At 50.3% G+C, this 26,736-nt stretch overlaps 1 protein-coding gene across 1 annotated transcript in view; it reads left to right on the top strand.

Moving 5' to 3' along the window:
• Positions 1-26,736, top strand: part of LOC307092474 (uncharacterized protein) — a gene marked incomplete at both ends in the record, with an annotated part of 348,514 nt that overhangs the window by 240,399 nt on the left and 81,379 nt on the right. Inside the window, one exon of the mRNA XM_079759755.1 lies at positions 19,226-19,306. Within this exon, the coding sequence (XP_079615881.1) occupies positions 19,226-19,306 (81 nt within the window). The remainder of the gene's footprint in view (positions 1-19,225; positions 19,307-26,736) is intronic.

The following is a 26,736-nucleotide window of genomic DNA, read 5'->3' on the forward strand; positions in this document are numbered from 1 at the left end:
TGGCAGAGTGATGGGAGCAGAGGTCACGTTAGGTGGCGCAGGTTGAGGAGCAGATAGAGAGAGAGAACAAATATAGAAAATTCTCCTCTATTCACACGTTGTTATTGTCCCATATGTTATATATTTACACTCAGATTTGAGATCACACTTCAACCACCTGTTACTTCTTCGGGGGAGCTTTTCCTGACCAACTGACCTTCACTTTCGCATGTTCTCAGAGCCCTGTTTCTCTTCCTATGAAGCCCTGATCAAAGGCCATGGACATATATTGATTTGTGTGATTATTTTATCTATGTCATTCTCTCTTACTGCCCATGGAAGTTCCTCAAAAGTGGGTTCTGGGTCAGCTTTTGCTCACCATTGTATCCCAGAACGTAGTCCAAAGCTGGCACTTAGTAGGTACACAACTGATTTTACTGAAAGAGAAAATAATCAAATAAGCCCAGCCTGTGTGGCTCAGCAATTGAGCGTTGACCCAGGAACCAAGAGGTCTCCCGTTTGATTCCCGGTCAGGGCACCTGCCTGGGTTGCGGGCTCAATCCCCAACAGGGATTGCAGGAGGCAGCCAGCCGATGATGTTCCTCTCTCATTGATGTTTCTATCTCTCTATCCCTCTCCCTTCCTCTCTCTCTAATAAAATCAATTAAAACATATTTAAAAAAAAGAAGCAAATGAATGCATTAGCGGAACATTGCAGAAGTAGAAGCATTTTTTTATTTCTAGGAAGAAGCTTGCTATAATGAAGAGTTCATAGACTTCAAACTTAGACACCCAGAGTTCTGAATCCAGTACCTTGCTTTCCAGTCACATGGGCTTTGGTAGAATTAGATCAGCTGATGATTGGAGCCTCGGTATTCATGGCAATGTAATGGGACCATCTCCCATGTAGATGATACATCTACCTGGCTGAGTCTGATATGCATTTTGCTCCCATAGCCATTCTTCCTTGTCAAGAGCTGGAAATCAGACATACAGAGCAAGTGATATATGTAAAATTTTCAACAGCCTTACTTTGGGAGACCAGAAACCAAAACAAATTGAGGGAGAGAAGAAAAGAGGGAGGGAGAGAGACACAAACAGAGAGACAGAGTACCTGGCATGTAGTAGCTACTTAGTAACTCTCGCCCCTCTTGGCTGTGTTCTGTTTCATTTTTGGCCTTAGCATGTTGTGGGCCCTGGCAGCTGCGTGAGGAGTGGTTTCCTAATTAGAGAAGATGTCTTGGTGGACGCTGTACCTGCTGATGCCGATGAGGGCTCAGTGTGTCTGAGCAGCGAAGTGGTGCTGAGAGGACTGGTCGTCCTGCCCGGGGGGCTCACCTGCCCCTTCCTGATGCCGCTCCAGCTGGGCACCTGGCAAAGGAAAGCTAAGCCTCCCCACCCCCGTGCCCACACTTCTGTGATCGCATGCAGAGATGGGCTGCCTGCTGGAAGTCTGGAGTAGTTCCTGTTTATTAATTTGTGCCCCTGTAATTAAACAGTCATATTAATTAGTTGAAGCTCAGAGTAATTATTTATGTGATTTCTCAATTTGTTTTGGTTCTGTTTTCCCAAAGTGATACGTTTGCAAAATGCATACACAACATGGGTTTTGTGTGCGTGATTGTCAGCGCTTGACAGGCAGGATCGCTGGGGGGAGCAGGTTCACCAGGCGGCGCTGTGTTCTGGGTGGAGGTAATGCAGAGGCCCGTTCTTCTTTTTTTTAAAAATATATTTTATTGATTTTTTAGAGAGAGGAAGGAAGAGGGATAGAGAGCTAGAAACATCGATGAGAGAGAAACATCGACCAGCTGCCTCCTGCACACCCCCTACTGGGGATGTGCCCGCAACCAAGGTACATGCCCCTGACTGGAATCGAACCTGGGACCCTTGAGTCAGCAGACCGACGCTCTATCCACTGAGCCAAACCGGTTTTGGCCAGAGGCCCGTTCTTTCTGCTGCATTTGCAGGAAGATCTGCAGCTCCCGTGCCCACGGCCAGTGGCTCCTGCGTCATTTTAGTGCTTGTGTGTTATTTTGTCGTGCACCTGGGAACATTGGCAGTTTTTGCTGGACAAGGGCTTCGGCTTGTTTATCACAATGAACCGCCATTTTGTTTTCCTAGAACTGGGTTAGAATAGCGGATATAACCTAGACAGCATGGAGGGAGAGGGAGAGTTCTGTGGCTTGGTTTGGGGCCCTTCTTTTTGCCGAATGTTCCCTTGCACGGTTGATGGGGACCATTCCTTCCAAGGGCCTTTGCGGGCCATGTCTCAGCAGGTGCTGCCACTCAAGGTAAGGCAGGCTCTGGTCCTCATCTCTGAAGCACTTATTACCCACGCCCTCCCCCAGAGAGATAAGGTCAAACTGATTAATGGATCAACATAGAACACCCCCCAAACACACAAGAGCAGGCCGTCCATGGAGTACAGTGCTGTATTAATGATATTATTAACCAAGGATGCAAAAACAAGAAGGCACTGGGCAGGGGGTAGGAGAGGAAAGAGGGCAAATGAGAGAAAAAGTTTGTTGGGAAGAAGGAAGTAAGCGTTTATGGTGTCCTTGGTATGTGCCGGACACTTTGCAGACTGATTATCTCTCCATCTACGCTGGCCCGGCAGCTTTGGCGTCTAGCCCTGTCCTCTGGCCCCATTTGATAGACGTGTAAGTAGAGGCTCAGGGAGAAGTTAGTGACTCATCAGGACTGTCCACGGAAGGTGTCACAGGCAGGATTCAAACACAGCCTGTCTGATTCCAGATCTACTGGACCCTCCACTCTCACACTAATTAGCACGTGCTCTGGGGAACATAAAATAATTATGTTCTATTCACAATTTGCTTGCTATGCGCTATATGCCAAGCTTTCTGCTATGGGGAAGCACAGTGCTCAGTGCACAGTGGAGAGAGCATGGATTTGGAGTCAGAATGAAGTAGTCAGAAATCTTGAAGATCATAGCAACAGTAGCTGCTATTGTTGAGCTCTGACCATGTGCTAAGGCTTGTTAAAAACATGCGACATTCACTATTTCATTTGATCTTCATTGCTGCTGCCCAGGATGGCACCATTGTTTATGCCCATTTTATAGATGAAGAAACTGAGGCACAGAATGGGGAATGGAGAATCAGGAGACATGGATGTGAGTTACTATTGTCATCCTGGGCCTAGCTGAAGAAGGCCTAGGGGAAGTGGGGGTACCATGAGTGACTGGGGCTGATGTAGCTGGGAGCCAGGCAGGTGGAGCTCTAATGTCCATGACAAGCTCTGGGCCCAGGTCTCCGGTGGCCCTGAGGGCTCCGTGTGAGGCTCAATCATGCTCTCAGGATAAAGGCCCATTCCTAGCAGGACCCAGGTGTGCTCAGGGGGTAAGGGAAGCCCAGACAGGAAGCACTGAGCTGAGGGTGGAAAAGAAAGGAAAGAGCATGGGCTTTCATATCAGGCAAAATGAGGTTCAGATCCTGCCCTCATCACTTATTCAGTGTGTGACTTGAGCAAGACTTAGCCTCCCTAATTTCCTCTTCTATAAAACTTGCCTTGCAGAGTTGTAATGAAGATTACACAAGATTGTACCTGAAAAGATGCCAGATCAATGCTTGGCACAGGATAGGCACTCCATAAATATTTGAGAAAGGATGAAATGAAAGAAAGAATCCAAGGGAGGAAATCATGGAATGCTTCAAGGAGGAGATGGCATTTGATTTGAGCCTTGAAGATGGGTAGGGTTTATCTGGCTTTTGTGTGAACAAAGGTGCCATTTGGAGCAGGCAGGACTTCCCAGGATCCTCTAAGGCTCTAGGTCTCCATGAGGTGAGAAGCAGTGTGCCCCATGAGGTCTATGCCACGGTCGCTGATCTGGTTAATACTGACTGAGAACCTACTATGAGCCAGACTCTGTGCCTAGTGTGTGCACATATTATTCCCTATCTTCTATGTGACTCAATTTTTAAAAAAAGATTTTTAAAAATGGTATTTACAGAGAGAGAAAGGAAGAGAGAGAGAAAAACATCAATGTGAGAGCAATACATTGATCAGCTGCCTCCTGCACGCTCCCTACTGGGGACGAGCCTGCAACCTAGGCATGTGCCCTTACTGGGAATCAAACCGCAACCTTTTGGTTCATAGAACGACGCTCCAACCAACTGAGCCACTCCAGCCAGGACTGTATGACTCAATTTTATGGAGGTTGAATTATATGCCTAGGGTCATGCTGAGACTGAATGGCAAAGCAGGTTTGGACTCCAACCCTTTCATGACGTCACCCGCCCTTCATCTTGCAGCTTGAACTTGAAAGCTGAGTCCCCTGAGCTTGTTTCCAGTGCTGGAGCCATTGCCCTGCTCCCGGGAAAGAATGGGGGTGACTGGCATATGGCGCTGTGCTTCTCCGTGTGGACATGCCCACCGCTTAGGGAGGCAGCCCTCTTGACACGTCTGGTACAAACAGTTCGGATTCTAATCGTGGAAATAATTTGGAAGAGGGAGATGGAGGTTATTATTTATTTAGGGGGCTTTATCAACAGAGGCCCTCTCTGGCTTTAATAAATGAAATGTGTTGCCCAGAACGGGGATCACCGAGGCGTGCGGTACTGTGTCTGCCCATGAAGGGCTTTGAATAATTTACATCCTGGAAAGATATTTTATGACGGGGCTTATAATCTTCTTATTGGTTCAAAATCAACATTTACAGCAGATGTCTTTGAATTGATGTGGCTGATACGCTTATCTCTTTATTATGTGACGGGAATCCGGCCTGCTCAGGAGGCGGAGGCTGGGGGAAATTGATTCCTCTTTGGGTCTCAATATTTTATTCTCTAAAAACAGCCAATAAATAATAGAGGTCAGCTATTAATATTTCATTTTAATTAATATATTAGTAGAGGGAACTCTTTTCATGTGTTGGGGCCCAGGAAGGAGGCTTGGGGGTTTTGGGAAGGTGAGCTACCTAGAGGCTTCGTCTCTGATTGTTTTTTCAGTCTTTTCAGTTGAAAGTATTACACATGTCCCCCCTTTTCCCCCATTGATCCCCTCTAGCCCGCCCCCACCCCCGCCCCAGGCCTTCACCACCCTGTTATCAGTGGCCATGGGTTACACATATATGCATACAGGTTCTTTGGCTGATCTCTGATTTGAACCTGCTCCCGAGAGGTGCCTGCTATCGTCAATCTCGAGGCCCAGAAATCAGCAATCAGACGGGGCTGAATCTTTTGCAACCGGGGCCTCTTCCTGGTGATTCCTCGAGCCTGGTCAGTTCAGACGAGGTCCCAGGTCCCAGGTCCCAGGCAAAAGATGGAGAGAACATTCTGCTCTTACAATTCTGAAATGCTTGGGGCATACAGAGGAAAGGGCATGGAAGGAAGTGAATTTTGGCCCCTAGAAGTCCCAGAGGCTGTCTGTCTGTCTGTCTGGGCACACATATTGCATGCTCCCAGGATGATGGGGGCTGGTACCATCCTAACAGCAGCAGCCTGGGGCAAGGGAAGGGACCTGGGCTTTAGATTTTTGTGCCGATGCTCAAACATTGCTCTGCGATTCACTGGGGAAAGGAGCTGTTGCTCTGAGGCTCTGCTTTCTCGTCTGCAGACGGGCATCGTCTCACAAGGCTGAGATGAGCTGAGCGTGGTCATTGACATGTAGGGCGGGGTGCCTTTCTAAGCCACGGTCACTCGGAATGTTCTAACTCAGAGGCCCCGATGCCCATGGGAGGCATAGTTCCACCAGGGAGCACCAGCATGGATTTTAGGAACTGGAAGCTAAAACATCTCATGGGCATTTTGGGTTCTTTGTACAGCACACGGGCAAAAAAGGAGGTCACAGAGGCCCACGGCCCCCAGGAACTGGGGTGCTGCTGCACCACAGATGGCGAGTGTGGAGGGTTATGCTTGCAACCCAGGGGCACGTGCTGGGCTCGATCTTAATCCTCCCTTTTCCAAAGTTCTTGCCAATGCCACTGTGGCAACCCCATCAAAACAAGACCACAGAGTCCAAGAAATGAGGCTCGGTTCTTCCTCAATAGAAAGAGCCCTCCAAGCAGTGTGTGTGTGTGTGTGTGTGTGTGTGTGTGTGTGTGTGTGTGGAATGGGCAGTGGAAGAAGAAACTAGATTATGAACTGACTGTGTCATCAGAGGACCCTGGTGAGAGGATGATCAAATCGACCTTATGTGTCCTCAAGTGTTGGGGACAAGAACGTTTCACCTGGACAATAGTGGATGGCCTTGGTTTTTCTGTCTTGGGAGGCTGACCTCTACCCCCTTGAGCCTCCCTTGTGAGATCAGTAGCTGTTCAGGCTTGGGGTCCCCCTCCCCCTGCACTTGGCTGGGGGCTCATTCTGAGGCCTGGCCCCTTGTGAGCGGCTCCTTAATTCAGAAGCGCACTGGGATTTCGAGGTGAACAGTGTTCAGATTCATATGAGGGACCTGGGGACATGAGTAACATTAGGAATGGATGCTACAGAATCACACATAATCCCACTGTCCCAAGCAGGTGGATTGTGGGTCCTTTCGCTTATTCATTTAGCAGGTGTGGCTTCCATCTCTCTGTGTTGGACAGCAGGCAGGCTAGGAGGGCTGGGAGCAAAGCCTCAAACAGGCGTGCGTGGCTGGATGTGAGGAGGTGTCTGCTTCATGTAATTAAGGAGAGTGGTCGCTGAGAGCTCTTTCTCCTCTTTCCAATAAAAAATAATACATTAGTCATGCCTTTGGAATCCTTCAACAGCCCGTTGGCTGGTTGGCTCAAGAGCCTGCACTGATTGGAGCGATGGAGACGATTCCTGGCTCATTTAGATAGAACGGCAGTTTTGCTCCGTGACAGCATCCCAAGTGGGAATTTGGGCAAAGCCAGAAATGGCCAGAGGGCCTGGCTCACGGCACAATGATCAGACACGGAAACATTGAAGCAAGATAAACACCGATGTGCTCTTTCATTCGCTCATGTGCTCATTGAGCCCTCATGCTGGGCCAGGTCCTGCTATTCCTGGGGATTTAAAGATGGATAGGACATGGCGTTGAGGCGCTCCAATCAAGCTGGGGAGAACAAGATGGAATCAGGCCAGTGGAGTTCAGTGTGAAACTGTTCCTTCACACGGTGGGAGATGCCAGGTGCCCCGGGGACAGTAGCCCTTGAGCTCCGTGGGTGGGGGCTCAGACAATGTCTCTTCCTCCCCCACCATGTCCTCACACTGTGCTGGGCTGCATAACACCAGGAGGTGTTTATGGAATGGATGAGTGATTAACAAATGAAAGATGCAGAAGGGAGGCTCCTGCAAAGGGTTGGTGTGTGAACTGAGTGTTGAAGTTCATGCCAAGTGGGCTAGGAGTGGGGGAGGGGTGATCAATCCAGAGAGAGGGGCAGCAGAAGGGGGGTGTGTGGCACATTAGACGCAGACGGCACCGAGTCCCGGCTTCCGGTTTTAGGGTGCCGCCCTGGGGCACAGTCAGATCAGATCTGAAACTCACTCGAGGCTGTGAGCTTCCTGGGTGCTGATGCCCACTTCACGGAGATGCTGTCTAATATCTACCACCCCCCTGGCATTTCTTACTGAAATAACAATGACGGGGCCTAACCTGCTGTTTCGAAAGCACGGGCGCTTGGTGAGGGGAGAAGCCGCTGCCAGGGCGGCTGGGGCTTACGTAGGCCCCTCACTCGTCTCTTTTCAGTAGCACGTGAGCAAGGGGTCCCATGCCTGTGTGTGTCGACTCAGCTACCCGGCCAGCGCTTTGCCTGGACTTCATCTTTCACTCACAAGGTAGTGCGATCATTCACCGGACATCTCTCCAGGGCAGCTTCCTCAACTCCAAAGCAGAGCAAAACCATCCACCTGGTTTTCCAGGAGAATCCTGTCCAATGCCATTTCCAGGAAGCACCCGTGAATCCAGAGGGTGATCGCGGGCCTCCAGGAAGCTGCTGGCATCTCCACGGCACAAAATGGCTTCGAGATCTGTGTTTTGTTGTTGTTGCTAATCCTCACCTGAGGATATTTTTTCCATTGATTTCCAGAGAGTAGAAGGGAGGGAGAAAGAGGGGGGGGGGGGGAGAAGAGAGAGAGAGTGAGAGAGAGAGAGAGAGAGAGAGAGAGAGAGAGAAGCATCCGTGTGAGAGACACATCGATTGGTTGCCCCCTGCATGTGCCCGGACAGGGTCAGGGATCGAACCTGCAACCGAGGTATGTGCCCTTGACTGGGAATTGAACCCTCACCACTCTAACCACTGAGCAAGACCAGCCAGGACTGAAGTCTGTTGTTTTATCTGAAAAATCACATGGCTTGGTATCCCACCCCTGTAGAGCTGCAGGCTTTATGTCTGCATATTTTAAATCACTGACAGTGAGCAAGGCTGGGACTAAGTTGAGGAGAGCGAAGCACAGCTGACTCGGGCCCCAAATAAGGAGACACCAACCCCCATCCCCCCAACCCCGTCATCAAAATAAGTAGCATGTGAATGCACTATTTTAAAAACTCTGGTTGGCAAACCGGCCAGCCCTTTTTGTAAATAAAGTTTTATCCAAACCGGTTGCAGGATCAGGGGGAGGCAAATGAGGCAGTGCTACGCCAGTGCGGGATTGGCTCCTATCTTTATTTAAAGTGGTGAAGTTTTGTTTGTCATGCATCTTTGGCCCTTAATTTTGATTTTTAAAAACAACGCATGAAAACATCATTTATCTCACTCCGTTTTCTGGTGCCCTCTTCTCATCTGTGCCTGAGGAGACTGCTCACTCCCCTCCCCCTAGTCCCCGCCCTGCCCCTGCGTGTAAGAACCTTCTTCGCTCCCCTCCTGGCCCCCTCCCCGCCCCGAAATGTGGAGTCAGCAGGCTCTCCAGGAAGATGTGGCGCGTTATTCCTCTGTCTTCATGAAACCCTGGGGCACTTTTCATATGCATCTGGGTACCTTCATTGGAGAAACACCGAGAGGCGAGGGTCTCGGTACAAGGTGCACAGGGACTCCCTGAAGGCAGCGGGCTGGTTGGTCTGCATCCTGTTGCAAACCCACCTGTGGCTTTTGGGCAATCCCTCTGGCAGCCTGGTCCCCACTTCCCCAGCAGCAAAATGAGGGCACAGGGACAGGTGATGGCATGAAGGCTCAATATGCCTGTGGTCCCCCGAAGGCACCCCCCGTGGACAATGGGAATAGAGACTGTGGTGGACACGTCTCCATGGGCCCTGCCTGTGAGTCACAGATTGAGAGAAGGTCAGTGTGAAAAATCGCTGCTGTTTAAAACAGAAGTGCTGCAGTGATGCTCCTGGGTGTGAGCGAGGCGGGCAGGGCTTCCTGGTTTCCTAAAGCTCTTCAGAGAACACTAGAGGCCTGGTGCACGAAATTTGTGCAGGGTAGGGTCCCTAGACCTGGCCTCCCCACCTCCCCACCTCCTCCTTCCCTCGCTCCCTCAGTGCCCTGCGGCCACTGCTGGTTGCCTGCCATGTTCTGAGCCGCCCCCTGGTGGTCAGCGCACGTCATAGCGAGCTCTGCGGGGGCTCAGACAATGTCTCTTCCTCCTGCTTTCCCAGTCGAACTCCCACGTGGACAATTTGTGTATTAGCCTTTTATATATATAGATGGGCTGAGGGTCCTTTTCTCCAGTTGCAGGGATGTGCAGGCTGCATCTCAGATTCAGAATGTGATTAGGTCATTCAGAGCATCAGAAGGGAGGTGTGGGCAGCAGGGCCGTCTGGCGCAAAAGTCCACTTCCTCCTTCTCACCAGATTGGTAAATTGCTGTCCTCTCTTCTGCGGGGCTCCATTTCCCATTTGGTCTTTCTGAGGCCTTCCCCCGCCCCCTCCTCCCCCCCCCCCCATCATCCTAGGGCTTCTGCCTAAGGCTCAGCAGGTAGGATTTGGACTCTTCATGGGTGGAGGGGTGGCCTTGGGTATGAAGGAGCCTGAGACTGGGTACAAGGGGAGGGGAGACTGTGACTAAAGTGTAGCAGGCAGGACCCCAAGATGCAAGCAGACCCTAGAGAGCCCTCTGAAGATGCTGAGGCTGCGCAGGACGTCCTGATTGGCTCAGGGCAGGAGGTGGGAGGAGCTGGGTGGCCCCTGCAGGGTGAGCATGCCCTGCAGTGCAGCAGAGAAGGCTGGCGGGGAGGAATTGGGGCGGTGCCTAATAAAGCTCCCACCCCTGTGATGAAGAGTTTGTATTAGCTCGTGCATGGACAGATGCAGCAAGGTTTGGCACAGGAGAACAGTGACATAGCCCTGGGGCCATGGCCGTGCCCGCAGTCCTGAGTGGAGGGAAGGGTTCTCACCCCTTTTCCCCACTTGGAGCCAGCAGCCAGGGGAGCGAGCGTCTGGCCTCCACAGCCCCAGTGTTCCTTCCTCAGGAAATCGGGAAGAGGCCCAAACAGTCACAGTTTCAGCAAGCACCCAGGTGACGTGGATGCTGCTCTGGCGATCGCGCTCTGAGGGCCGCTGGGATTTCCACCACTCTCCTGCCTGCGGGTAAGAACCACCTGGGAAGTCTTTGAAACACCCCCAAGCTGGGCCCTAGACCAGCTGCGGCGCCAGACATCAGCGTGTTTTCCGAGCTTTGCAGCCGATTCTCGGTGTCACTGCAAACACCCCAGCTGTCTGAGACGCACGGTCCCCGGAACCGACTCCCTGCAGCCCAGGCAGCAGCTCTCCAGCTCAGCTGCGCGTGGGAATTACCTGGGGAGCTTTAAAAATATTCTGCGCCTGGACTCCACCCCAGAGCATTGAAGCAAAAGCTCCGAAGTTGGGCCTGCTGTCGCTGTGGTGTGTGAGGTTCCCCGGAGGATTCTGAAGTGTAGCCAACCAGGATGGAGCCACTGGTCCAGGGAGGCGAAGTCTTGTAAAGGAAACATCACTCTTCTCGAGTCAGCCACGTATTTCAACCACCTGCCTCAGGGACGCTGGGCAGCGTTAGAGGGACGGGCTTGAGCTGGCTGTCCCCAACCTTGGGTTTTCGGTTCCCCTCTGCTCTGTGGCTTCAGGCCAGTGTCCCCGCCTCTCTGATCCCAGTGTCCTCGGGGGCCCTGTGTTGAGGTGGATCCCTGAGTGCCTTTCTCCCTCCTACATTAATGATGCTCAGGAGACCGATGGCACCAGGAGGAATCTCTGTCTCACTACAGATGTTAAACTCAAGGGCTGGCCTAGCACCGCCAACAACCAAGGAGCAGGCCCAGGAATCCTGTCTCGCCCCTCTCGCCTGGTGGGAAGGAGCAGGGTCCGGCCAGTGCGGCTTTGCTTGGGGCTGTGGTTCTCAACGTCCCCATTCCCGGGGAACCTGCTAGAAATGCACACCCTCGAGCCCGCATCCCCGAGGTGCTGAGTATCAAACGGGGCCCAGCCAGGTGGTTGTGACACAGGCTTCGGTTTGAGAACCACTCAGCTGTGACTTGCAAGCTCCTTCCTGGCCCCCAATCCCAGTGGAGTGGGAGGGGCCAAAATGCATCACCAGCTCCCCGCGTCCCACAGAACACCTAGCTTCCCAGTGTTGGTTGAAAGAAACAAGATGGAAGAGAGGCTGGTTGCATGTGCCGGCGGCGTTCCCTGGCAGCGTCTGCCTCGCACAAACCACGGACATTTCTCTCTCCTCGTTTTGGGATTTGGGATTGAATGTCCTTTGCTTAACACAGATACGAGGGAGCAGCCGCTGCTACGTTAGACGATGACTCAGACGGTTGTTTTTCTCTAAACGCCTCAGTATTCAAGCTTGCACGTGTGATTGTCCTGTGCTGCGGGCACAGTCACCTAATCAGGCGACAAGGGAGAAAAATTCCTTCGATGTGTGTGCTGTGCAGAGACAGGGTCAGAACATTCTGCGGGATCGTCCGTCCGCAGCTGGACCACGGCGCCGGCTGGCAGACGGGTGGGTTGAAAGGCTGTTGAGGAGGATGGCCACATGGTTTCAAAGCCGATGAAAGGCAAGGTCTCCTTTGCCTTCAGCAGAAGAGGGCTGCCTACAAGGACGCCAGGGATGCTTTTGTGAACAGGAGCCTCTAAGAAGTGAGGCAATGGTGAGCCGTGGGGGGACAATGTCACCTTGATCCCCAATTTACTGCAGTCAAAAGAGCTGAGCATCTTCACAGCCTTCTCTGTCCACTTTCATTCGCTCACCCAAAGAGGGGCCTGGGACAGCCGTGGCGCGGTGTGCCATTGACATGATAGGTACTTGCTTCCATGAAAAGGAGCAGGCGCCTTTGAAGAGCCTGGAAATGGGAGAGGATTCGGATACCCCTCCAGCTCTCCACACCCTCGGGAAGAGACAATAGGGTTTTTTTTAAAAAAATGTCTTTATTGATTAAGGTATTACATATTTGTCGTCATCCCCCCATTCCCATCCCAAACCCCTCCCCACGCATGCCCCCACCCCCCTGTTGTCTGTGACCACTGGTTAGGCTTATATGCATGCATACAAGTCCTTTGGTTGATCTCTCCCCCCTTACCCCCACCCTCCCCTACCCTCCCTCTGAGGTTTGACAGTCTCATCGGACAATAGGGTTTTGCGTTAGACTTTTAATAGCAGTCACCTCCGAAACCCCCAAACCAGTGCTGCCTCTTGCACCGTCCCGGCATCTCCCTGCTCTGGGACAGACCCCAGAAGCCTTGGGTTTTGCATCCTGCCTCAGTGCCTGTTCGCTCGCCAAGGTTTCTTTGAATTGGATCTCAAGACGATGGCACAAAACGCAAACATTGGGGAATGGCATTTTGCTGCCTGCTCTCTCGAATTGACGTCTGGCTGCTTTCTGCTTCCCCCGTCCCTCCTCCAATTTAGCTGTGGAAACATCTGTCTTTTTATCCACCGATAGAGTCTCAGAAGGGTAGCAAACCTGTTAGATAAAATATCAGCATTATGAATTCCGATTTAATAAATGTGCATCCGAGAGATGATTCATGGCACGGATGATGGCATTCAATTGCTTTCTCACACCGTTCATGCTTCATTTCACTAAGAGCGTCAGTCAATGCCACCTGATTAATTACCACAGCGCTTGTCATCTTTTGTTTAGTAAACACATGCACGGGGCCTGTCTGGGCTTGGCCCGGTAGAACTGTATTTTAAATGCAAATAAAAATGTTTGAAAATAGTTTTTTTTTTAATTCCAGTAAAATGATATTGGAAATCATTAATTTCTTTGCTTAAAAAATGCCATTGGGTACCTACAAGTGCCATCTGTAGGCTAAGGGTACACAGTGCCCGCCATCAGGGAGCTGATGGTCTAGTGGCTGCCAACCCTCTAGGTAAATGATTTCGGTCTGAGTCATTCCAAGTCCTGATTGTTTGGGGCTTACGACTTGGGATTCAGGATCCGATCCACCATCATGAACTGCGCATGCCACCTTACTCTCCTCCAGTCTGGTATCATTCTTCAGGCTCCCTAATGACTTGACATTTCTAAATAAGACAGGACATTTCTTCTGTAGGATGTTCCTCAGCCTGGGTCTGGCTAAGGTTTCCTTGTGATCAGAAGTTAGCTGTCCAGCCCAGCTGGTGTGGCTCAGCGGTTGAGCGTCGACCCAGGAACCGAGAGGTCACCGGCTTGATTGCCTGTCAGGGCACATTCCCAGGTTGCAGGCTGGGTCCCCAGTGGGGGGCGTGCAGGAGGCAGCTGATTGATGACATTCCTTTCTCATCTCATCGATGTTTCTATCTCTCTCTCCCTCTCCATTCCCCTCTCTCTAAAAATTAATAGAAGCAAAAAAGAATTTAGTGTCCATTTTTTTGGGAGAAATACCATAGAAAATATGCCATGCTCTTCTCAGTGGACCTCATCATCCCACCCCAACATGCCAGTTTTGGTCACCTGGTCCAGTGGGTGTCTGCCAGGTTTCTCTACAATGACGTCACCAAGGTTCGTGTATAATGTAAAAGTATCTTGTGGGGAGACGTCTGAAGTGACATCAATATCCCGCACAGGCCGTGGCATCTATTGATGCTTCTTGCTGAACGAGCCACCCCTGTGATGGTTGTCAACAGTGATTTTCTATTTCCGTAATTGCTCTCCATTGAGTAGTTGGTATTCTACTGTAAGCAGGAACCTCCCCATCTCCTTCTTTTACTAGTATTTGTTACTTTATAGTTTGAGTATGTCAGTGTGGATGCCTGGGTTCATAGTTTATCCAGTGGGTTAAATAGGTTCCTGTTGTTATTTATGCTGATGTTCCATTTGTCTCATACTTGGCCCGTGGGAGACTTCAAGCTGGCTCCTCGTGCCCTTTGGAACAAATCGTCCTCATTCTTTGAGCACATCCTTACTTTCTGGCTTAGAAAGATGTGCCGAGCTCATCTCGTACTTGCCCTGCCCCCAGCTCTGGAGTCCATTATTTCTTCAGGGAAATCTGGAACACAGATTGGCATTCAGAAACCAAGACCCTGGCAACGGATCTGCTCATAGCCAGTGGTCGGCAAACTCATTAGTCAACAGAGCCAAATATCAACAGTACAACTATTGAAATTTCTTTTGAGAGCCAAATTGTTTAAACTTAAACTATATAGGTAGGTACATTGTTATTAACTTAATTAGAGTACTCCTAAGCTGGCCTTTGCTAAAAACTCAAGGGGCCAAAGAGCCGCATGTGGCTCGCGAGCCGCAGTTTGCCGACCACTGCTCATAGCGACTGGGGCATCATGGCTTCTAGGCCCACTCAGCTAGCTGAGCGAGGACATTAATGTATTATTATAGGCATAGATACACACCTCTAACTGTCTGTCCATCTACACACACACACTCCTGCATACACCTGCACCTGTATCAGGGTTTCTCCACTGGGGTGCTATTGACCTTTTGGGTTGGATAATCTTTGTTGTGGGGCTATCCTGCCCATTATAGGTTGTTTAGCGCATCACTCGCCTGAACTCACTATCTGCTAGTAGAAGCACCCCCATTGTTATAAACTAAAATATCTCCAAACTTTCCAATTATCCTATCAGAGACAAAAATAACTCCTGGCCCGGCCGCCATGGCTCGGTGGTTGAACATTGACCTGTGGTGCTGGGGGGATCGCGGTTCGATTCCTGGTCAGGGTGCATGCCGGCATTGTGGGCTTGATCCCTGGTGGGGGGTGTGCAGGAGGCGGCTGGTCGGTGGTTCTCTCTCGTTGATGTTTCTGTCTCTCTCTTCCTCTCTGGAATCAATGAAAAAAGATATTTAAAAAAATAAAGTAACTCTGCTTAATAGTCATTGATCTATATAGATTTTGTATCTATTCATGTACATATTTTAAAAATATGAATTCATTTCAATACCTTTATTTCTAATCCAACACCTCAATACCTCCAATTCTAATCTCCCTTTCTGTGTTTGTAACTCCCTTCTCTGACCATCAGAAATCTGGCGCTCATTATCCTCAATGTAGTCATCTAATTGCCTAACTCCCCTGGTGTCATTAGTTTTCCCCATGCTGGCCACTTTTTTAAAAGATATTTTTTTAAATTGAATTTTAGAGAGAGAAAGGTAGGGGATATATATAGAGAAACATTGATGGAAGAGAAACATCATCAATTGGCTGCCTCCGGCACGCCCCCTACTGGAGACTGAGCCTGCAACCTGGGCATGTGCCCTGACTGGGAATCAAACTGGTGACCTCTTGATTCCTGGGTTGATGCTCAATCATTGAGCAACACTGACCACGCCATGCTGGTCACTTCTCCAGCCACTCAGACGCCCCACTGCCATCTCCGTGTCCCTACCACTGGCTTTCTTGGCCTCACAGGCACCTGTTCTCATTGCATTCTCCCATGTTTGTTTTCCATGTGAAAATTGAAATTCCCTGAAGGCAGGGAGCATGCCTGTCCCATTCATAGCTGAGTCCCCAGTGCCTGGCGTAGATTAATAGAAGTATCGACTTGGGCTTTTCCATTTTATGGCAGCAAGGAAACATCACCTCTAAGCAGCCGGGTCTTTGCTTTATGCCCATTTTCCGGGAGGAAAGACCGAGGCTGAGCCCCAAGCTTCCCACACCACATGCTCATGTGAATGGCTGAGTGGTTCTGGGCCTGCACTGTCTCACCTCATCAGTGTGCCCTTCGGACCTCACCCGGTGTGCGCATTTCGCAGGGTTTAGAGCTGCCTTTCCAGTTGCCGGCGAGTGTGGATCTGTGCCTCCGCCTGACAACAGGGCGGCTCTTCTGTGCTGTCCTTTCTCGCCTGACCTCATGCCTCTTAATCCCATCACCACCCGGCTCCGGGCTCCCGCCCCCTGCAGCAGCCGGTGATATTTGCTCTTCTCCGCCCAGCCGGCCCCGGAGACTGCCGATGTGGAAAGGACTGTTTCTGGCACCCTGAAGGGTTTCCAGATAAGCTCCTTTCAGTTCAAAGACACCTGGCCGGCTAGCACAAACGGTTGTACTTAACCAACAGGAGAGGAGCAGGGATTCGGGGTGCTGCTCCACCCACCCCGTTATCTGAGCCCAACCAGGGCCGTGCAAATGTTTCTGCAGAGTTCAAGTGCCCAGAGACCCTCACCTTCCACCTGCCCCCCACAGTGCACAGCACACTGCAGACTGCTGGCTTCCTGCAGACGGGGGCTGGGGTATACTGTGCAGAATTCCAGAACCCAGACAGGCCCTGACCTGAAATTCTATCAGTCTCATTTCACCATCGCAGCTCCCCCTCCCACTCGCCATGTGGCCTTGGGAAACACGGCCTCATCTGTAAAACAAGCTGGAGAACCGGAGAAATCTGAAGGGCACTTTGAGCTGGGCACGCAGTGGTTCTCTGAGGATCCTTCCTGCTGGGGGAAGTGGCGGGGGACACAGAAGGAGATCTTGATTTTGGTCTGCGCTTTGCCATAAGCCTGACCTCAGAGCGGCATCTGCGTGGCTCAGCCTCGAAGCCGGGCCCTCAGGGGGTGCCCAGGGCTGAGTGAGCCTGCAGTAAACACATCTTTGGTGTTTGCTCTTGTTGGATGCATTGACATCTCAAAACTCCTTAGGCTCCTCCCATGTCCTTACCAGTAAAACGGGGGGAAGGATCGAGATGATGCACAGCAAACATTGGCTGCAGTATCTGGCCCATGGTTGGTACTTAAGGCCCGGGGGCCATCTTCCTTGCTTGGTTCCAGCTAGCTGCTCCCAAGAGAGATTTCTTCCTGCTTTTTCAATGCTGGACTCGGGACTGGACAGTGAGCAGAGCTGAGGGCCATTGGGTGCCTGCTCTGTGCCCTGCCTGCAAATTGAGCTGTCAGATTTCACCCTCACAGCAGCCCTGGGAGACAGAATTATAATCATCCCCAGGTTACACGGGAAGCAGCTGGCCCCGGTGGCTCTGAGACTTCCCCGAGGTCGCTTGGTTAGAAAATTGCAGGTTTCAAATTCCAGGCCCACCTGACTCCAAAGTGGGTGCTGTTTTCACTGCACCCGCTGCCTCCCAGAATGGGGGCTGTTGGATACACCTGCCAAAGTCCATTCTCTGACCCTGAGCCGTCCTGGCTGTGAGCAGGCCTGTGCTGCAGGGATAGTGGGCGTGCCAGGAGCCCGGGACTCCCCTAATCCCAAACGGGGTCTTTGCTGCCCTCTTTGCCATCTCTTGGCAGGGAGCATGCATCGGGCCAGCAGGTAATGGCAGAGAAATAACCGCAGAATCTTCATATCCTCTAATTGTGTTTGATCCGATGGCTAATGGGGTCATTAGCAAAGGAGGGTCATTGTAGGTGTGCCTGCCCCCGGTGGTTGCCACCAGATCAATGGCCATTTATCATCTCTGCCTTCCCCGCCTGGGGTGCAGGCGATGGCATCAGATTGGTACTGGCATCAATTCCTGGGAAGGTAAACACACTTCATAACCATCCCTGGTGCTGGTCGATGGTCTCCCGGGTCTTCCCGGGTCTTCCCGAGCTGGGAGCGTGCAGCTGCCCAGGGCTCTGCCCAGAAACCAGGCCTTAGGTCTCAGTATTCTCAGCACGGGGCATGCCGGGCCCTGGATGCGCATGGGAGGTGGCACGTTTGGTTCTGGAGCGCCCAGCAAGCCTCCTCCGTGAAACAGCACCAGCTAGACAGAATCAATTTCCCATTGACTTCCAGCCCCCATCCCAGACACAGTGTAATTCTTGTCTGAGGGCTTATAAAGGCCATTGACTGTCTCATAAAAGATTTAAGCACTTACCTTGTGGCACGCAAGAGCTCTGTATATCACGATGCCTTTTTGACAATTTGTGGGGGTGGCGAGGAGTTGGGGGAGGGGTGGTCACAGGCGTGGCTCTGGCAAACAGTGCCTGCCGGATCTGGCCGGACAGGAATGTGAATGGGTCAATCAAAGGATCCTCCTCATTCATCGCCCACGGAGCTATTTCCCCTTGATCCAGTGTGTGAACAAATCACTTGCAACACAAGGTAATTCTTACCCCGGCATCACCCCTGCGGGACCCGGGGGCATATCCTGGGACGTGATTGGCAGCAGAGGCATCTCTTCATCTAGCACGAAGGGATGAAGATGGGAGCAGTGATAGTGACTTTACTCTTGGTTAGCCCCACTCCCTGACACATGTTCATGCCTATTCTCTCTTTTTTAAAATCCGCACTGAGGATATGTTTTTATTGACTTTGAGAGAGGGAGAGAAACATTGATGTGAGAGAGAAACATCGATGGGTTGCCTCCCCTACACGCCCCAACCGGGGATCAAACCCACAACCTTTTGGTGTACAGTAGGACACTCCAACCAACTGAGCCACCCAGCCAGCGCCTTATGTATTCTCTTTTTTTGCCCCACAGAATGATTCTGGAAGTAGAGTCAATGTTGCTGTATTCATTTTAGCGGTAGGGACACAGATTCAAAGAGGTTAAGCGTGTACTAGTATTTGGCCAAGATAATCTCAATTTTCAGGTGCAGGAGTATTTTCCATTTACCTCCCTCCTACCTTTCTCTGCCTGTCCTCTTCCCATTTATTCACATGCTGTGCAACGAGAGGGGCCGGTGGTTACTTTGGCCCAGGGTTGGGTTCTTCTGGGGAAGATGGGAGAGGAGACATAGAGAAAGGACCCAGGAAATGATTAAAGTAGCCGATCACAGCAGTGAAGGAAGGGAAGGATTCGGAGGGAGCTGATGTGCTTAGAGGACAACTCAAGGAACCGGGCATCATGATCAGGTCAGACAAAGATGCCGGATGGTTAAGAGAGCTGAGAAGAGCTAGACAGTGGTCAGATACTAGATTTTAAAATTTCAGGGCCAGGGATCTTCCGGGTGGCCATGCGGTCCAGGGTGTTGCAGCTGATGCAGAGGTAAAAATGGTCACTCACTTTATGCTAAGCACAGCTAAGTGCTTTCGGTGGATTTGTCACTAAATCCCATAATAACCCTTGTTTTGCAGATGAGGAACTGAGGCGTAGAAACAACAAACAGCTTGATCCAGGGACCACAACTAGCCATGGTCCCAGGCTGGGATGGGAAGGTAGGTGGTCTTTTTCACTTTCAGCCGCTCCTCATAACAGCGAGTCTGGTACGTCACCCTGTTGGCTGAGTCAACTCTGCGCACATTCATGCCCCTCGGGAGGATGGCAGTGGTTGGGGTGGAGAGGGAGATGGTAAAAAGGGACCGAGTGTTCCATGAGAGGCTGATCTGTGCCCAGATCCATCTGCCCACGCCAGCTCCACCACCACCCGTAATGGCCAAGTCAGCTCTGGGCCTCAGAGGGCTGCTAAGTGTCCTGGCATCTTGGTCCCCGTTGTGGTGGGCACTCAGCTTCCTGAGGCAGTGGCACTGGGTCTGGTAACTGGAGGCTGACCCTGGCGTCAGATTCAAGCCACAGCCATCAGTGGGGAGGGGCAGAGTGCGGAGGGATCAGTGTTGCTGCTGCTGCTGCTGCTGACACGGAGGGCGTGTCTCCCACAGGAACAGCACCGTTGAGCAGGGCTGCCTGCTGCCCCGGGACAGGGGTGGCTCCGTGCTCTTCACTGCCCTCCCTCGCGGGCAGCATGCAGAGTCTTCCCGGCTGTGTTTTCCGAGATGGGTCAGTGCCCATTGATGGTTCACATTGGGTGGCTGCTTTCCTCGGCAGAATCCTCTTGGTGCAAGTGATACGGCGAATGCTCTCGTTCACCAGTTTTGTCCCATTAATCCAATTGGTGTGGTTTTTTTTCCTCTTGTTTTAATTTAAATCCTTTTTCCTCTCTGTATATCCCATCATTCAGAGGGTAGCATGGTGTGGTAGAGATATCTGTATTCATTTGCTTATTTGGCAACTATTTATTGGAGCTGCCAACAAACACTGGAACGTGGGTTTTGGAGGAAGATGGACTTGGGTTTCATCCTAGTTGTGTGCTAGTCAGGTAGCCATGACGTACGTTGGATGTCACAAGTGTGGTCTTAACGTGTGAATGATAGGGGCACTCTGTGACCATGGGGGAATTGATTACACTCTTGGATCCTCAGTTTCTTTTTCTGTGCAATGGGGCTTTTGTATCAACTTGGCACGGTGTTCAAGAGAAACCAATAAGAAAATGTGGTTCAGAGCCCAGTGCAGTGCCTGGCGTATGGCTACATCCAAACCTGTTCATTCCTTCGCCCTCAGATCCCCTATATTTTGTAACTGGCCGGTGAACAGGCCTGGGGTTGCCCAGCACCCTACAGGTGGTCAGTAGGGATGCATTTTTTTGGTATCTGCACGGTGGGCACCATCTTCGTGTTCACGGCAAAGGTCATTGTAGCCATGGGTGGCCGAGAGTCCGGTGAACCCAGCTGAGAGATGTAGACATGTTGATTGAAAAATAAAAGAGAGATTTAACGAGTTCATTTCAGAGCTCACCCCTTTGGTTCTTAGCAGCAAAGCCTCCCTCCTTCCCAGTGTTGCTGGTCTGGGATAGGCCCCAGTGTTGGCACAATAATTCTGGATTTCAGCTGGGACTGAACCAGGTGTGAAATAGGCTGTAGTGCTTTACAATTCGGAGACTGAAATTGCATTCTTCACACCAGGTACATTTTCCAGATGACCGAGGCCTGTGCTCTGCTGGGAGCTTCCATGTCAGCATTTCTGCTCCCACAATAGAGTCCTCGGATCTGAATGGTGCAGTCGCTTTCTATGCTTGCTTTGGGTTTGGGAAAGTCAGAGGTCTGCCCTGGCTCTGCTGGGCGTGGCAGCTTGTACATTCTATCATCTGGCCCTATGTCATGGTTCTTCTCACACATGTCATCCCATTTGTTCAAACATAAGAGGGACTGTGATGCTGTGGACGGAGCAAAGGGTTTTAAATGATGCTGCCTGGAGTGGACTCCTGGCTTTCAACTTCTCTGAAGTCCAGTGACATGATGTGCACGCAAACGCCATGAAAAACCCAAAGAATTACCTCGATATTACAGGTTTATTTATTCTTATCCATCACTTAAAGGCCAACACCCACATTTTGAGAATAGGCTGCAAGAAAGTCACAGATGGTTTGTTAAAATATCATTAACCCGTCAGGCAGTTAATAGGGGCTAGAAGTAAGAACGTTTAGGCACCCCTTATTCACCTTTAAAAGCAGTATTTGGTGGGTCTGATCTGATGAGCTCAGATAGGGAATAGGGAAGTTTTGAGACTATTTTCAGTTTTTTTTCCTTTTTTTGGGGGGGGGGGGAGGTTTAGTTAAAAAAGCTAATGCATCATCCTCAGTGACTTTAATGGAGATTACGTGAATGAAGTTCACAATATTGTCAATGCTGATTTAGAAATGACATCAGACCTGTCCTACTCAGTGCATGGGAAATGGTAGGAACATCAGTGATCGGGCTTCGGAGCTGAAACAGATCATTGCCCAAGGTTTCCCTTTTTCTTTCTCTTTGTGCCACCCATTACAGCACACCCTCTATCATCACGGTAGCCCCCTCTCCTCAAGAACCTGTCATGGCTCCCTGTTGCCCAAGGCTTCTCCAGAATCTAGATCAGGAGGTGGACAACTTTAGGAGAGCCATTAGTCTGTCTACCACAAACAGAGACTTGAGCATATGGTGCCCACATCCATTTTTCTCTTCCCCAGAGCGAAAGTCTTCATATATGTAAGAGATAATCCACACTGAGGTCTAATCTATTGAGGAAATGGCGGCCATGGTCATGTTGGAACTGCTGTCAAATCACTCAACCCACCAGCCATCAACCAACCACCCAAACAACTCACATGTACCGATGCCTGCTAGAGATTCTGAGAAAATTGTCTCTTATCATGGGGTCTGAGAAAAAGGATCTAAAGGGACAAGGCACTGGGGTGAAGGCTTCAGAGAGGAGAGGGCACATCAGCTGACTCCCAAATAGGTCAAAGATGTTCATTGGACAAAGCAGGGGGGGCTTTTCAGGCAGAGGGCACAGCAATTGCAGAGCGTAGAGTGTAGACCAGCAGGACATGTTCAAGAATCAGCCAGTAGCCCTCTCTTCTGTCATCTTGGAGCCTGTGGAGGCCTTCTGGGAGAGGGACATCAGTGGCAATTCTTCACCTGGGTCTTCTCCTGGAGTCTCTACCCATTGGGAAGTTCAAAGCCACTCTGATAGAAGGAATGCATTGTCCTGGCTTGATGGGCATGACTGCTTGCTCAGAGCACTGAAGGAAGCGCAAGTGTGGTCTCTTCTGGATGGGGGACCATTTAAGACCACAGGTGGACACCCCATGGGTGAATGATGACGGCTTAGTGCTCTAGTACGTGCTCAGAGATTTACAGATGAACCAGAGGATAAAACATACAGTTTCTCCTTGGCGCCCCCTCCTCCTGCCCCCGCGAGTGTCTCATGAGCTTAATCTGATTGGCTCCACGTTCTCAGACACCAGTCCCTGAACATTTGCTAATTGTTGCCTCTGACTGGACTGTGTGACCTTTATTTACCTTGTTCATCACTTGAGTCTCTTTTCTGCATTTACTGCTTCCAAGCAACCTTTACTGATGGCTCCCTTAGGCTGGGTTAACTGTATTTTTACAATACCTTTTCCCCCGAAGCTGTTAGACCTAAACTCCAAGATGGTAGAAGCCATATCTTCTTAGAGATTTGGAGCAAAAGAAGTACTGCATTTTTCTGAATATTACAAATGTAATATAATTGTCATGGTCACACTATTAAGTGTGGCTGCAAATGTGCAAGTATGGGTTTGAGTCAAATCCCATCTACAGAGGAGGGACTATTATGAGTCCTGGGCTGACGTCCTTCTTTGCCAGGTTCTTGGGTAAATTTCCTTCCTCTGAGCCTATGAATCTGTATAAAGGAGTGTAAACCCCTTATTTCTCAGAGTTGTCATGGAAACGGGCAAAAAAAAATCTTCCTTTGTCCTGCCTCCAGTCTACACAGCCTCTGAGCAGTTGCACTCCTCATATATTAATTTCTTAGAAATAAGTAATTCTTTAAGCACCTCCTATATACCAGCTATGTGCCAAGAACTGGAAAAACAGAAAACCATAGGCATACCCTTGAATAGCTCTCCACTTTCTGTGGGAGGCAGACACAAAAAATGGCTTACGATCAGGGAACTGAAAAATGCCTGTGATGACTCAGGCTTCCAGCCACCCCTTTCCCAGAGAGGTCCCTGCAAGGTGCATCATAGCTCTCACACAGGGGAAGGAAGCACATGGCCACAGTGTAATGCAATTCTGTTAACTGGGCGAAGACTCAGGAAGCCAGACTGAGCCCTGTTGAGCTCCCCTATTTCCTAACATACTAAGCAAGTCTTGGAGTCTACTTTGTCCCGGCGTCTCCTGTGCTCCAAACCAAGGCTTGATCTCTGGACATAAAGTGCACACAGGAAATTGCAAGCCATTTAGTGTTCCTGGAATTTGAAGGCAGCAGAGCAGCAAGAGATGAGACTGAACCTCCAGGCAGGTCCCAGGTCACTGAGGACCACAGAGTTTCTCAGAGTCCTGAGAACAAGTGTTTGGACCTGTACGATCATTAAAATCACCTGGGGAGCTTTAAAAGCGGTGGCTCCATGGGTGGTGCCTAGACAGCGGTTCTCAGTTGGGTAGAGGCAGTGAGAATTGGTTGGCAGAGCCACGGGGAAGTCAGACCTCTGGGTCCCCCAACTCTTGTGTGTGGACTGGGAAGAGTGATGGCGTTCGGATATCACATACCAGCTGGCCAAGTCCATTGGAATCAGGTAGACCCAGGGTTTCCAGTGATGGGGATTCTTGGAATCTACTTCGGAATAAGAGCCTTTCCTGAGAGGCCAGCATCTTCCCCAAATCCTTACACTGACTTGGCTTTAAGGATATGAGGACACACTAGGAAGATGTTCAAATGTTCTAACAAGCCAAATCGTGAGCACTGGTCCATCTGGGATCATTAAATGGTCAGAAAGCCCCTCCCCTTTCCCATCATGCCTTCCACCCTTTAGTTCCCATTCTGTCCCTCAACATTGATGGAGTGAGCCACAATCTCTGATGCTTGAGGCCTGTTTTAGCTGAAAAATTAGTAATCAATAAAATCTACGGTCGATAGGCACAGGGCAAAATAAACAGTCACATGAAGGTGACCAACCGTAATTTAATGAGAGTGATTCATCACTTCAAGCAAAGTGCTATTGGCCCCTGATATTGGAATCAGATCCTGGGGAGGGGAGAGCGGGAATATATGTGGGACCTCAGGTGCCTTAGTTCTGCGGATGCTCCTTCACCCCCCCCCCCCACAAAAAAAATGGGCCCCTTATCAGCAAAGCTGTCACTGATGGAAACGTTTGGATGGAAAATGATATGCATGAATATATTTCACGTCCATAAACATAAGTGCTGAAACACAGTGAGGACAGTACCAGGAAACTCATTAAGAAATACGTTTTTGTCCCTGCCTTGGCCTAAGCATCACAATTAGCACCCACACCCACACCCACACAAAATGCCGATTCAGTGGTAAAGTGAATGTTGAAAATCGAGTCCCTCAAGCCTTCCGGTTCCCATGCCAACTGTGTACACTGATGTTGCTTGGTTCTTGATTGCATGGAAAATAATCCATGTTCTAGCACTTCCACCACTTCCTAACAGACATGGCTGACATTTTGTGGTTTATGTGTGAAAAATAAGGCTGCGTTGTTTAAGCCACTTGGGTGGGACATTGTGCTACTTGCAGCTGAAAGCATCCGTGCTCTTCTCCCAGATAACTTGTGCCTTCGGTGGGGTACCCCTCTTAGCAGATCTTTCCTCTCTTGCCTGTACCAGGTCTCAGCCCGCAGGCCCACTTAAACGCTTTCTCCTCCTACCTCCTTCCAAGCCACTCCGGACTTGTCAACTGACTTCACGCTTGCATCCTTGTCCTTCTCATCCCTTGCTCCTTCTCTTCTTATAACATCACCCCCATCTCTCTATTGGAACCTCTATTGAAAGTATTGAAGAAGGTCCAAGTTGGCAAGCCCAATAGATCCGTGTCTGTCCCCCAAATCTAGTGCTCCGTGGCATTTGTGAGCACTTCAGGCTGTGTGCAGCATCTAAGCTTGCTCTCCCTGCTCCCTCCTTCATGGGCTTAAAAGTGGTTCTCTTCTTCTTTTTTTTTTTTTTTCTCTCTGCATTATTTCCTGTGTCCATCTCATCTCTGGGTTTCCAGACAGACCTCCATGTGGGTGGGCCCCCATCTTCATACCAGGTCCTCACCCTTTGAATGTGGAGTCTCACAACCCACTGGACACCCCAACCTGCACGTTTAGATGCAGGTTGTCCAAAACCAAACTCCTGCTTTCTCTCATGAGCCTATTTGTTTGTAGGTGCTCAGGCCTGGTTTCTGGAGCCAAGTCTACAGGATGCATCTCCTTTTTGTCACCAAATTCCTTCCCAGCCAGAGCCGTGATACTGGGCCCTACAGTGTCCGAGGCAGGCAGGAGTCAGGCTGCCTGATGCAGAAGTAGTGCTTTACCTGGGGTGTGACTGAGCCCACACTGACTCTCAGAACCTTATGTGAAGCTAAAACAGCGAACAATGGTCTTGAGTCTCCTACTACGGGGTGAGGAGCGATGGAGGGTTGGGAAACTTCAGGCCCCGAATCTGACTTATTCATTATGCACATCCCCTCTCTCCTCCTCTCACCAAAGTGCAGTCTCTGCAGGCAAGGATGTTTTCTGTGCTTCACTGCTTGATCCCCAGCGCCCAGAACAGTGTATAGTGAGAGAACATAAGAAACATGTGCTGAATGAATATATTGAATTAGTTAAATAGATTCTAAGCAGATTCAAATATAGAAGTCAACTCCAGCAACTTGAGGTTCTTGGATGGTTCAATCTCTCTGGTTGAGGTTTTCTACTTTAGCCCCTAGGTCCTGGGACATCACGGAGGTAGGCACCAGGCTTGAAGAAACCTCCAGTCAAAGGATATAGGAACAACCTCAAAATGCATCTGTGTAGTGGGAAACCATGCAGCCATCATTAGGAACTTCATTTATAAATCTGAGCTTATTTTTAACTAGAGGCTCAGTGCACGAAATTCTTGCACGGGTAAGGTCCCTAGGCCTGGCCGGCAATTAGGGCCAATCAGGGCCTTCCTTCCCCCAGCTGCCAGCTGCCAGCTGGGGCCTTCCTTTGTTCTGTGCCACCCCCTGGTTGTCAGTACATGTCACAGCGAGTGGTTGAACTCCTGGTTGGTCAAACTCCCAAGGGGACAATTTGCATATTAGCCTTTTATTATATAGGATATCAAATAAAGATGAGAAGCACAACCCAATAGAGGGGCAGGACCAGGGACTCACATGCAAAGGGCAGCGAGTTCCTTGGCACCTTGAAATCCCTCCTGACTTGCCTTCCCTCGTCACAATCACATTTGCACCTGATTTGGAGAAGGTGGTTTTTGTGGGAAAAGTGTGAGTACAGTGACACCCGAGTAACCCGGATGTTGCCCATCCCTGGTGCTGGGAGCAGTGCTGAGAATGCATGTGGGCAGCTGAAAGGCATGAGCTG

Source organism: Cnephaeus nilssonii, assembly GCF_951640355.1.
Source record: "Cnephaeus nilssonii genome assembly, chromosome: 20".
Classification (NCBI taxonomy): Eukaryota; Metazoa; Chordata; class Mammalia; order Chiroptera; family Vespertilionidae; genus Cnephaeus; species Cnephaeus nilssonii.